Below are 13,358 nucleotides of genomic sequence, written 5' to 3' on the forward strand. Positions count from 1 at the left end.
TTTTTTGGGAACATGGCTGACGTTGTTTCTTTTGGGATGTCACTTAGCTTCATTCCTCACAGCTGTGAGCCACCCAATTAGCTCCTATAGTCTCTTAAAGGGGAAGTTCTTGCATTGGGCTTCAATATTTCCTTCCTGTAGTGTTTTTTTATATCATTATTCAACAATGAGATTTTCATCCTCTGGCTCATAATGAATTTAAATAACAAACAATGAATGAATAAATACAACACAATCGTATTTTTGTTCAATTTCCTTTTTCTACATGCAATGACAAATAAGTATTTATATTTTGTTCTACTGCATTGTATTTATGAAGTCGTTGGCAGGACATGGTGCCTGTTGTGGAAACATAAGGATATTTAGTTCTTTAAAATCTCTGTGCAGCTTAATGATGCCTTATAAATCTGGCTTCATGCACAATCCTCATTCTGAGGAGGCAGAGAAAAACGGTGAGTGGAAGAAGCAACTTCATATTTCTTGATAAAGGCAATGCAACATCCATACCAACTAACATTAGTATGATTAACTGAATTTGACAGTGTTGGATTAGAATTAGATGTGAATTGGAGTGGATTTAACCCTAACTTTACTTTATGAGTGGATTTTATTTGATTGTATGTGAATAATCTAGACTTAACGCCATATTTGTTTTACTTTCAATTCTGTGAAACCTTAGCTTATGCTCAATAAATAGCATAAACCGGATATTAGCAAAACTCAAGTGCTAATATCCATAATGATATTAGAAATAAACTATTTCTGCCTCTCACTTTGCACTATTTACAATTAAGCTAAAAGTTGTTGGATTGGATGTAAAAATATTTTCCTTTAAAAAATATTTCCTTTAAAAATATTTTCCTTTTGCAACATTTAGAGGACTTTCCAAGTCCTCTAAATGTTGCAAAACAATGAAAAAGGCTGAATCAATATAAAATATAAATATATAATGAGGGGAATCATTTATATCCTTTTCAGTAATCAATAATAAAAAAATCTTGTTCACATTTCAGCAATCAAATCCTTTGCTAACTAGCTGTCGGCATTTACTCACAGGTATTTTTATTGTTTTTCTTTGGTGAAAAGATGTAAAAGTTTGGAAGGACTCTTTACGATCTAATTTTCTCCCTCCAGAGTTTCTCTATCAAAATCAAACCAGGACTCTGGCTTGGTCACTCAAAATGTTTTTTTACTGTCTGCAAGGAAAAGAAATGGAGGTAAGTATAAAAAAATACTTTAAACCTAAATTGGGGGTATGGATAATTTGTGGCATAAATTTAAGTGGAGCTGCTATTTGAACATCAGTGGAACTTAAATCAATATTTCTAACTAGTGCAGTATAGGACAAAATCAGACAATGTGTAAAGCAAGCTGCCTCATATTTATTAATTCAGGGATTTATTTTAAAAATATACACTTCTTCATCAAATATTAAAATAGTAATAATAATAATAAAACTGCTCCTATTGTCAGCCATTGATTTCTATTTTACCTGTAACTTGTGTTTATGCAAGTAATTGAACCTACTCAGGAAACCATACACATGTGACAGTTTTATTTAATATATTCAGTCATCACTGCTTTGACTAGTTTCACAATATGATCATTCATATTAGTTCACATTGTACATTATCACATCACAAAGCTTCACACAATTCAGATAAGTTATTTAAAATTGTGTATCTTCTGCATGTAAGGTTTAGTTTTTATGTAGTTTTTTAAACAGAAATAAATAGTTTTAATACAGCCAATTAGTTTAATACAATAAAAATGCTTTAAAGTAGCAAAAAAATGGTCAAATGAATAAAAGGATAGAAATGGAGAGCCTTAAGGTGAATAGAAAGATAGCACAGAGGAATTCAAGATAAAAAAAGACTCTTTGATGAAGTGTTAACTGAGGGTTAATGAAGGGTTAACTGAGTTTGAGGCCAAGGCAAAGAGCAAGCTCGTTCTTCTGGATTTTTCCGTCTCTGTTGATGTCACAGTGACCCATCAGGGCTTTCCTGAACTTGTCCAGTTCCATCCCGCTGATACTGGGCTGCAGAAAGGTTTGAGAGAGCGGCTCTTAGAAGAAAAATCTGAGGTCACAGCGTTTCTGTCCATCCATCCAAATATTGTTTTAAAAATTAATTGCATACCATTGGAAAAACATATATTCAACTAGAAAATTTTGTAGCTCAAGTTAGAATTTGACACAGACACACGCACTCATACACACACAAGGAAAATTAACCTAACACATATTTTTGGGCTACTGGAGAGGAAGCCGGAGTACCCTGAGAGAATCCACTCTTGCAAAGGGAGCGCATGCAAACATCGTACAGATGGGCCTGAATTTGAACCCAAGACCATGTTGAATTAAGTCTACAGTGCAAACAACTAAGTCATCATGCAACCCAATATAAATATGACTGGAGGCAGTTTCATCTGTGTTTATAAAATAAGAAAATAATCTGGAAATTTGTGATATTTTTTTACCTTCACCAGCTCCATCATGTCCTTGACAAATCCATCAACTTCAGGCCCCTCCAGTGCACCTGTCTTACTCTACACACAAAACATACTTCAGCTCCATACAGGTAAAAGTCGCATTACCGTATCTTTAACTTTTAGTTTGGCTAGCACATTTTACTGTAAAAATAGAAGATCTTAACATAAGAACAATATCTAAAGAGCAAAATAAGTATTTTGTGATGCAGTACAGCTGCATCTCATAACTGAAATATTCTATAACAAAACTTTCAATTTCATAAAAAATCATCTGTGGCTTTATATTATTTGTAAAAGAAAATCAGGTTCAATTAGTCATTATGTGGTGGTAAAAGAGCAGAGAAGAGAAAGAATGAAACCAAAGAAATCTGAACTTACAACATCATAATGAGCAAATATCTTCTCAAAGTCCCTCTTTCTGTCCTCTAGACTGCAAGCCTGAAACAGTCAGATTAGATTTAAAGTTCATGAGGTCTGGAAGGATGTTAGAAAATTAATTTAAGAACATATAAATGTGTCTAGAGAAATGGGGTTTAAATTTGAACTCACGTCTGTCTTAAACTTCAGTAGAAAGTTTTCATTCAGTGCCAAAATTCTAAGAAAAAACAGAAAAACAATGAAAATGCAAAACAACAAATTCCAATACATTCTGACATTTATGTTGCATTTTGTTATTAGTTGCTTCTTTTAAGCATAACATATTAACCAAGAATGTAGTGCGCAGTCTTTTTTTAAATGTTCTGTTTAAATCTACAAAGTACATTACATACGGGAAACATACAAATCACAGAGACCTTATAAACAAGTGACAAAGTCAAGGTAACAATTAATGATTTAAGTGAAATACAGTTAGTCAGTTTTAGGTTTTTATACAATTAGCAGAATTGGTCGTAAATTAGCAAACTTTGCAGAAACTTAGGGCTCCATAAGCTCTTGAAATTACCCAGGACAAGATTTCAAAGAAACCCCTCATACAGCCACAGAATAAAAACTAAATGAATGCATGCTTGATTGATTATTTCCAAGTTGTGACAATAATTGATGGCAAGAGATCTTATAGAGATGGAAAGCCTATTTATTTTTGCTTTAATGGTGCCACATTTGTAAGGAAAATCCATTTGTGGGTTGAGCAGCGTGCCGTTGTTGTGTATGTGGGTTGCACCCAAGAAAACTTGAACAAATGCCTGGCCGTTGTGACTGTTTGGGGTTCACTATTGAGGCCCACGTTTATTAAAACATCAATCAAACAGCTCAATAAGCAACACCAAGCAGGGGCCAATGGCAGAATGAGCTGCTTGCCGTTGGTAGAGAGGTTCTTGCTGTTTTTTCAGAGCAGTGGTACCTGGCCATGTCGTTCAGATCCAGCCTGCCATCCCTGTTCTTGTCAAACATCTTCATCTGCAGGTACAGAAAAGATAAAATAAAGGCAACGTGCAGTGAAAAAGATATCTTAGCAACTTGGTCTCAACATGATGCCGTTACCATGGTTTCGGTATACTCCTCCAGCTTCTGGGGCGAGATGGACTTCCTGTGCTGGAGGAACAGGTCCTGTAGGAAGCCCTGTGGAGAGACAAGAGTTTATGAGCAACACAACTAATTTGATGTAAGAATCTGCAGGCACTTCTTAATATTTTTTTTCAGATTCAAATACACTTAAAAAGAAAGATATACATATTTATATGAAGCTAAATCTGGAGACACATAACCTTAAGCTCATTGGCTGAAATGTAACCACTGCTATCTGTGTCATAATTTCTCCAAATCTGTAATGAAAGAAGGCAGATGCATGGTAAAAGCTTGAACATAATATTTTGATGACTCAGCAGGATTTTGTTTCACAATGAATGCATTGATTTTTATCCACTTACCCTCATGAACTCCACACTGTTGTCCAACGGAGTTTCTCTGCGAAACAACAGCAGGAAATTCTCCTCCACTGGAAGCATCACGACAGCCAGCTGGAAACAGGCATTAAGAGTTTTTGTGGAAGATGTTCTACTTTCAGTAAAGACACAGTTATTTACAAAGTGATCCGTCTTTATTCCCTTTTATGTTTTGCTACAATTTATATTCACAAGGCAATCATGATTAGAGAAAAAAAAGTGAGCTTTGATATGTTAAGTCTGCCAGGCTAATTTAAATTCTGTGCAGTCACTCAAACCTAAAGTCAAGCACATGAGGATTTTTTTTCTTCTCCTGTTGGACAAAAAAATAAATCTACGCAAATGTTTCCATCAGCGGCTCAGCTGTTTCAGTATTACCTCTTCAATCTGCACGTTTCTGTCAGGAGCGGAGTCATATGGAGACACAAATCTCTCCCTCATTCTTCTCACTTTGTCCTCTGTTATCTCCTCCATCTGAAAACATTTTGTGTTATTTGTGTTTTCATACCAATTTGCTTTTTGAAAAACAAAAACAAATGGAAGCAAATCCACATTCAGACTCTTTTGCAATAAAACCAATGATTATTCTTATCCTGAACCTCAGACATATATTTACCTTCATTCCAAGTTTGTGCAACATATGCTTGAAAAAGTCATCCATCTTCTTTCCTTCAATGTAGCCTTTGTCTATGAGAGTATTAAAAGAATTTCCATATTTCACTAAAAATCTTCCATTTAAAAACTGAATAAAGCTACAAAACTATTCAATAGTTTTTCATTGGTAACATATGTGAATTTCTGTCTTTCAGTCTTTAAAATACATAGCTGAAATGAACAGTGATAACTTAGATAAAACTTTATATATAATTTAAAAAAAATAATTTAAAATATTTAGATAATTATTTTGTAAAAGATATCAGAATAATTAAGGTGATCCTCCTATACATAAAATCTTCATTAGTGATAGAATTTCATGCAAGTAAACTACTGTTTGGCAATAAAGTAATTCATTTTTGTCCTCGAGTAAATTAAAGAGATATGATTTTCAAAATAGTGAATCAGCAAATACATAATTCAAAGTTTAATCAATTATATTTACCTAAGCAAATAAAAATAAAAGCAAAATATATTATTTAATAACTGTTTTAATTTAGAAAGGATATATTAAGAGTTTCGTAGGTCTTTGTACCATCTTTGTCGAAATGTTGCCAAATCTGTAAGAAACGAGCAGCATCAAGTCTGTCCAGTGCACTGTCCATGGTTCTGGTGATCCGTACAAAAGCCAAGTTTATGACAAGAAAAAGGAGAAAAACAAAACTACAAGAGTAAAATAATTCTTTAGAGTTGCAGAGAAAATAAATATTCCACTGAAGTAAGATCAGACTTTTCCCTCTGGTGTATTCTGATATCAGTAAAAAAAATGGAACAACAGAGAGGTTGAGCCTTTTATATGTGAGGGGAGGGATAACAGGAGAAAATAACAGAGGCTGCATAGAAAGAGGGAGCGGGGTGCGTGACCAATACCTCATTTTAATGATATAAACATAATAGATTTTTGTCACATTTCCAGGCTAACATAACCATTTACATAATCGATTTAAAATGACATTTTCAAAAAAAGGAAGCATAACATAATATTTTCCCAGTAAAATGAAGCCCATCACCAAGTTCTAGCAATCATTTTTCACAAGACAACAAAATGTCCTTATGACAAAAATATGTATTCACTAAACAGAAACCCTAAACAAACATCAATACATATTTACATAGCCATATAATACATACATAAGTGCAGCAGTACATCATTAAGATGCAAGTATACAACAACTTTTATTGTGAAGGTACAGCAGCAGTGTGGATAATTAAAAAAAAAAAACATCTCACGTTTGTTTACAGGAAACATTTGTGATGTTATCCCAGCAGGAGAGCAAAGGTGTGGTAATGGTGACAAACAAAACATTTTTGTTGAAGAATGCAGTTTTAAATGTTTTCATTCCCCAAAGAAAACCCTAATATTCTCAGTCAGACAAAACACACCAAAGCCAAAAGAAATACACTGTTTTAGTTTCTACAAGCTCAAAATAAAAAAAATAAAAAATAAAAAAACAATAAAAAAAAATAAAAACCTAGGAAATTAACTGATTAATGTACCGATACACTTTTTATTAAGTCTGAGTAAAAGATATAATACAGAAGTAATCAGAGAAATTTCTTTCTCGAAATAACTGATAAAACCAGCTAAATTTGAAGGTAAAATGATGCAACAGTAGTCAGGTTAGCATTGTAAAGTTTACTTCAAATGACAAAAATATAAACTGTTGATTTTAGAAAAACTTTGTAACAAAACCTTTCAATTTCCCCCATTCATGATGAATTTCAGCAGAATTATAAAAGCTCAACACTGCTTTAATATACACCTAGGCCTGTCAGAATAACAAATTTTTCTGAGCGATTAATTGTCTAAAAAATTTTTGCAATAAACGATAATATTGGAATATTTTGCCCGTATTTTCTTAGAATATTGGTCGATCTAAGATTGTCGCTGGTGATTTCGTAACCGATCACCCTGCAGTGTGATTTAGATCGTCGTGGCCGCTCCGATCTAAATCAGGGGTTTTCCCCGACTGGGAGCTTAATGCTGAATGTGACAGGCAGCCAATCAGAAAGCGCGGATTCTCCTCCGTGCTTTCGGAGGGGAAATTACGGAGGGGAATCCGAAACAGCTGACACGCCCCACCCCAAAATCTAGCGGACATCGGAGATGATATGTGGAAACAACAATAATATTTATTTAACATTTTGTACAAAGAATATAGAAAGGACAAGGGGAGGAGTTGGAGTCAAATTGCTACCGCAGTTGATAAACCCGGTAAGTTTTCAGCGGTTCTTTGTTAACGTGACATAAACGGGTTATAATGATTTTCATCCAGTCAGAACTTTACGCTGACTTTATGCATCACAGGTAGATTCTAGTAAAGCATTGATTAATGCCTCGTTTTAAAATGAGTTAACTGGACTTGTAGCCATTATTTTGTGCCCATGTGCCCACACGGCACGACGAACCCGATCGAACCGTTATACCCAGGATTTCTGTCGGCTAATGTGTCTCTCATGTTTTGAAAATGGGCCGACAACTCGTGTAGTGTGCGCTGGACATTACACTAAGGAAATGAGGAAGGGAAGGTCAGTGGAGAGCACCGGAGTTGAGCCTTTTTTCATTCAGTGTCATCAAGAGAAAGAAAAAAACGGCAGGAAGAGATGATAAAGCCGATAATTAAAATGAGGTCGATAGGTTTAATTTATCGTGCGATTAATTGATTTATTGTTTATCGCGACAGGCCTATATACACCCATTTGTATGTACAAAATATATTTTATATGTTGTATTTTCCCATGTGTTGGAATAAATGAGCTTTCCATAGTAAGCAATGTTTGACAAAAGATCTCTGCACTAGTAACATACGTCAGTCTTTATGGTCCTATTAAAGGTCTTAGCTGTGAAAACAACAGAAAATGTGTGAGATTGTAGAAACGTTTTAAACTCCTCTTTGCCATGTGTTGTTAGGAAGCTTTTAAAAGAAACACAAATTAAATATTTCCATACACAGACTCCTTCCCCTGGAACAGGGGTGTCAAACTCCAGTCCTCAAGGGCCACTGTTCTGCAGTTTTTAGATGTGCGACAGGAACAAAACACTGGAATGAAATGACTTAATTACCACCTTCTTGTGTAGATAATTTCTCCAGAGTCTTGCTAACAACCTAATTATTCTATTCAGGTGTGGTGCAGAAGAGGCACATCTAAAAGTTGCAGGGCAGCGGCCCTCCAGGACTGGAGTTTGACACCTGAGCCCTAGAAGGTTTGTTTTGTTCTGAAGGTATGATGGGATGAGATTTAAAAGATGCCGAACATCTTGCTGGAATCACATTGAAGGAGTATCGTCACCGGATTCGTCCTCAGATTTGTTATTAGGCTTGAGGTCAGAGCTCAAAGTTGAAATCTCGCTGCCAGCTGGACTGAGATCCATGTCTGTCTGAGATGGAAGCCTCACTAGAATGATACAAAAAAAAATGAAATTAGGACATAGGATAGACAAAAAAGATCTAAAAACATATAAGATTATAGGCGATCTTTGTGCTTCATCATAACAATGGTTTTTTTATTATGTTTTCTAAAGTTTCAATTGCTTTCCTTAACCTACCAAAGGAATTAATCTTTGTTTAATGAAATACGTTTTTTGGCTAATGAATTGTTTTGCATGTGGGGTTTGATAATAATTACGTATTCACAGTGTTAATAATTACGACATATCAGTAAAACTGGACATGGGATAACACAAAGGGTAAATGCTCAAACCGTAGCCAGGGAGGGACTTTGCGCGTTCGCGTTCTTCCTCGTTGCCAAGCGGACTGGACGAGCTCTTCAGAGATGACCACTGTCGGCCGCTGATGCCGGAGTCTGCACCTGTGATGCTGTGCTGCTCGAAAGCATCGCCATCTGCAGGAAACTCAGCTACAGGAGGAACAGAAGAAAAACCTGGGTTCAGAATTATTTTCACTAATAAATGTTCTTTATGTTTAAGCTCTGTCTAATCAATTAGTCTTAAAAATTACACAACCACATAAACAGATAAAGAAAATGTGTATAGCAAATGCTTTTTCATTATGTAAAATGTTTCACATTTCATATGTAACACCCTTGAATAAATGACCCCAAGACTCCATAAAAAATGGTTAAATTCTCTTTTCTTTCCTGTCTCTTTGATTTTAAAATCACATCTTTTTACACACCAATTAAGAGCAACAACTTCTGATTACAGAGGAGGAGGGGTTCCTGTAAGTGTTAATTACAGAAGTGAAGCATCAAACTACAAAATCACAGATGCACGCAGACATCTGGACGTGCCAAGTTACAGGCTGGAGCTGAGAGCATCTGCTCTGGGTTTTTTTCTGTGACGGACTTTTGCTTCTGTTGTTCTGCGTGTGGAGGCGTCATGGCCTCCAAAGCCTTCATTAAACATCTGGTCACCTGTTAAATTAACTGTTGTGTTTTTAGCTGCTCTTTTCCTCTCAGTGTTTTATGGTTTCAGTGGTGCTGAATATTTATCTTTACAGTAGCATTTTTAGGATTTAAATACAGCTAGTCTGAACATTTTTGCAGATATTAGACTGTGGCATCAGCTTCTACTGAGACAACTGGGTTATTATTGGATGGTAGACAGAGATAGTAACCCTCCAGTGGAGACAAAAGTCCTGCAGAGCTGCTGCTTGTGCTCTCTCTGTCTTGCTCCGATGGCGCCCTCTTCAGACGGGGAGCAGGAAGTGGTGCTTTGGGAGATACACTGCCAGGGGCAGAGTCTACTGAATCATCTGGGAGACAAAAAATAAGAGAAAAAAATCTGAAAAACCTAAGCTTGTGCTTTGAGATGCATATTTCCAGCAGAGATCTAAAAGATGGCTGTAGGTTTTAGTTATTAGACTTGTCTTATCTTACCAATGACAGAGATGCTGCATGACCTGGGACTGGTTGGACTGAGTTGTCCAAATGTGCGAGCAACCAGCGGTGCTTTAGCAGTCTGGGCTGGGGCTGGTTTGGGGGTGGTATTTGGTGGTTTGGCCCTAGGAATCGGCTCAGGTTTGGAGTCTTCAGGGTCTGTGGAAACCGCAGGATGTACGTCTGACTTCGCTGGAGAAAAGAAAAAAAAGAGAGGTAGAGGCTTAGACATCATGTGATAGTTTTGTGAAGCATAAACATATATTTTATATATATATATATATATATATATATATATATATATCAGAACAGAATATTAAAACTGGACTCTACAACTAACTGTAAAATCTAAAAACAAACTTGTAAATACATATATGGAGTGGTGCAGTTTCTTTTTTTCTACTGATTTGAAGGGCAGAACTTCGACTCGGCGGGAAATTTAATGTTTTTGATTGTTTATTCAATGTTGCATGAATCTGTGTTTTTGTGTTTAATGATGTAAAAGCACTTTGAAATGCCTTGCTGATGAAATGTGCCATTCAAATAAAATTTGATTGATTGATATGGATACATATATAAAGTTTTAGAAAGTGGAAAAAAAAACAGAAATTGTTTCACAAACAAAAACTACATTAAAGAAAAATTTTTAGACTGATTTCTGTTTTTTGTTGTCACCTTGACTAGACTTGTTCTATTAAGAAATGTAAAATATTGAATGTTTATGATGTAGCATTTGTTAAAAAATGTTTTCTTGACAGCAGTGTTTTCTTTCTTCTTTTGTCTATTGTAGTTTTTTGAAGACACTAAAACATTTACAAGCACTGTGCACTTCAAGATTTTAGAAATGTTCTGAATCTTTTCTTTTTATACCATTTTAGTTTTAAAGAGAAGGTTTTTTAAGTACAATATTTTAGTATTTTGGAACTTATTGTGAAATTTTCAATTAAAGGCAATGCCATTGTATCATATCTTATCACTCAATTTAAAAGCAAGAATTATTTATTATTTCTTTTCAGGATCTGCAGTTAGCACTGGTATAAACACACTTACGTTTGTCTGAGTCCACTTTGTCCAGGACTGATGATGAATCGGACTGAAAAAATAAAATAAAAATTCAACATTTCTCTATCGCATATCCACATTACTATGTATGTTTATTGGTGCTAATGACTGCTAGAACTAAAGTAAATGTTGTACAACCTATTGATTTGACCAACCTTCTTTTCAGCCATTTTGTCTTGTCTTGTTTTTTCTTGTCTGGCCTTCATCTCAGCCAGCAGATCCTTTCCCATCATAGGAACACCAATATGGCGATGAATATGTGGGTTCTCCTTCTTCTCTACATTCTCCTTCTTTGGAGGACTTTCCTTCTTCTCCAGGTTTTCCATATCTTCCACCTTCCTGGTATCTTTTTCCTCCCCTGCAGGTTCAGTGGAAGTCGGAGGCGCCTCCATCTCAGAATCTGTGTGGTTCGCAGGCTGTGCCCCGTGGATCTCCTGATGAGGCTCCACTACAGAGATTGGACTTTTCACAGGTGGTATGGGAGAGGTAGGAGGGGGCTCCTCAGTGACTGGGCTTGTGGTGGAGGTGTTGGTGGTGTTGGCATGTGCAGGCTGCGGTGGTGTGATGGCCGGAGCTCCGTGGCTCTTCTCAGAGCGGGACGTTCGGGATTTAATGAGGTTGAAGAAGCCACTCTTCCTGGATTCACGCTTTTTATCTGATGCTTCTGGTGTTGGTGTTGATGGACTTCTTATGGAGGGAAGTCTGGAGAATATTCAAAATAAAGACACACAAATCTAAAATGATTTTAAAACTTCACCTAATGTTATGTTGTTTTTTTTTTGAGGTTATGAGGTAGCATTTGATCATTCATTACTTTTTTTAGGGAAAAACAACCAAATCCAGAGCTTGAAAATAATCGTTTTCCTCAATTTCTTTGTTCAAGAACATAGAGGAACATTGTAAAGAGATGATGTCACCATTTTTTATGCAAGAACAATAAATCAATTTATGAGCAGTACTGACCTAAAGCTGAGTTTGACAACTCTCTTGGAGAAGAAGTCATCTAGACCCTCATCCAGTTTGTCCATCATGTTATTCTGCTCTGCATCATGTGGCGCTGAGCTTCCAGTGGCTTGTCGCTAACACAGAGACAGCAGACAAAAAATCTAATGAAAGCGTAATAAAACACATTTCGTAAAAACTATAGAAGTTATAGTGATAAAGATGATTTCATCAACTGTAAAAGTATTTTATACAGTGTTGTTTTAGTTTTATGAGCCATTTCGTAATAAACCATGATATACAGCTAAAACCAGCTGCTTGCATACAATGTGATAAAAGAAATATGATCTCATATTACTGTTATTATTATATTACATCAAGCTAAACATATTCTATTTTAGGTAGGATTATCAAAGTTATTCCTATTTGGTAAATGCCAGAATAATGTGAAAATAAATACAAAAATGTAAAATGTTAATTCACAAGATTTGACTTCAACGGAGGCATATCTGTGGAGGAATTTTAAATTACATGTCAAACATATTACTTCCGTGACATAATGAAGAAAAATAAATTAAATCAGTTAATAGATAAGGAAGATAATTATGAACCTCCAGAAGCCTGGTTCATCCTCAGGCACAATTTCCACATATCTAAGTGATATGTTCAACTTTATTTATTCAGTGTAGAAACCTCCACTCCTTCTACCACCCAGGAAGGTTTTTGGCCTTCACATAGAGACTGTAACGGCTTAAAAATCTGAGGATTTAAGTATATCCAAGATGTGTTACATAAATAATGCAGTTTAACCGGAAGAACTATGAAATATTCAGAAAAGGTGTGTACCGTTCTGAAATTAAACGAAAGTTGAACAATTCTCAGTTAGCTTAATTATTCTAACTGACCTAAAACAAGAATTATGAAAAGAAGAGACAAAGTCAAAGTGTATGGAATATTCTTGTTACAACTGTGTTATAATTTTCTTAATACTGAAAAAGAAATATTGAAAAACTGTAACCATATCTTATTGATCTTCTTACTGTGGTTCTGCTGGGTTTTGTTCTCTTTTTCGGTTTCGGTCGGGATTTGGTGCAACTTTCCAGAGTTTTGTGCTCCAGCTGTGGCAGCTCTCCTATACACACAGACTTCCCATCTGACGGAGTGGGAGGGGGAGGCAGATCTTCAGAATATGACATCCTGTCTGATACTTGTGGGGGGGGAGAAGGAAGAGGAGGATCCTCGACGTGGATCGGAACCTCCTCCAGAGCTTTGTCCAGGTCAAACTCCATCTCTGTTGGAGAGACAAGGCATAGTGACTCACCATTGTAAAGTAATGCAATGGTGAGTCACTAGAATTAAACCCATCATATTAATTTAGCAAATAGTATACAGAAATTTTAGCTTCATGTACAGTTTGAGATTTCTCTGGGAATGCTCCTTGAAAGGAATGAGCCAAGTTCTGGTTTATAAAAGGATGAAAGAAACTAG

At 35.7% G+C, this 13,358-nt stretch overlaps 2 protein-coding genes across 5 annotated transcripts in view; both read right to left on the reverse strand.

Moving 5' to 3' along the window:
- Window positions 1-1,536: 1,536 nt before the first annotated feature.
- Window positions 1,537-5,912, reverse strand: LOC103149724 (secretagogin-like). The gene is made up of 11 exons (XM_007569026.2): window positions 5,563-5,912; window positions 4,990-5,060; window positions 4,752-4,847; window positions 4,359-4,448; window positions 4,197-4,253; window positions 3,973-4,050; window positions 3,833-3,888; window positions 3,040-3,085; window positions 2,869-2,928; window positions 2,479-2,547; window positions 1,537-2,038 (listed from the first exon to the last, which is right to left on the reverse strand). The coding sequence occupies exons 1-11, from the start codon at window positions 5,900-5,902 to the stop codon at window positions 1,913-1,915; spliced, it is 1,089 nt and encodes a 362-aa protein (XP_007569088.2). The 5' UTR covers window positions 5,903-5,912; the 3' UTR covers window positions 1,537-1,912.
- carmil1 (capping protein regulator and myosin 1 linker 1) overlaps window positions 5,887-13,358 on the reverse strand; it is a 30,812-nt gene continuing 23,340 nt past the window's right edge. For all 4 annotated transcript variants that reach the window (XM_016680189.1, XM_007569027.2, XM_007569028.2 and 1 more), the window contains 9 exons: window positions 12,911-13,161; window positions 11,892-12,007; window positions 11,084-11,630; window positions 10,917-10,959; window positions 9,867-10,058; window positions 9,605-9,742; window positions 8,730-8,885; window positions 7,724-8,423; window positions 5,887-6,790 (listed from right to left, as the gene is read on the reverse strand). In XM_016680189.1, the coding sequence (XP_016535675.1) occupies window positions 8,296-8,423; window positions 8,730-8,885; window positions 9,605-9,742; window positions 9,867-10,058; window positions 10,917-10,959; window positions 11,084-11,630; window positions 11,892-12,007; window positions 12,911-13,161 (1,571 nt within the window). In that variant the 3' untranslated portion in view covers window positions 5,887-6,790; window positions 7,724-8,295. The remainder of the gene's footprint in view (window positions 6,791-7,723; window positions 8,424-8,729; window positions 8,886-9,604; window positions 9,743-9,866; window positions 10,059-10,916; window positions 10,960-11,083; window positions 11,631-11,891; window positions 12,008-12,910; window positions 13,162-13,358) is intronic.

This window comes from Poecilia formosa, unplaced genomic scaffold (assembly GCF_000485575.1).
Source record: "Poecilia formosa unplaced genomic scaffold, Poecilia_formosa-5.1.2 Scaffold235, whole genome shotgun sequence".
Classification (NCBI taxonomy): domain Eukaryota; kingdom Metazoa; phylum Chordata; class Actinopteri; order Cyprinodontiformes; family Poeciliidae; genus Poecilia; species Poecilia formosa.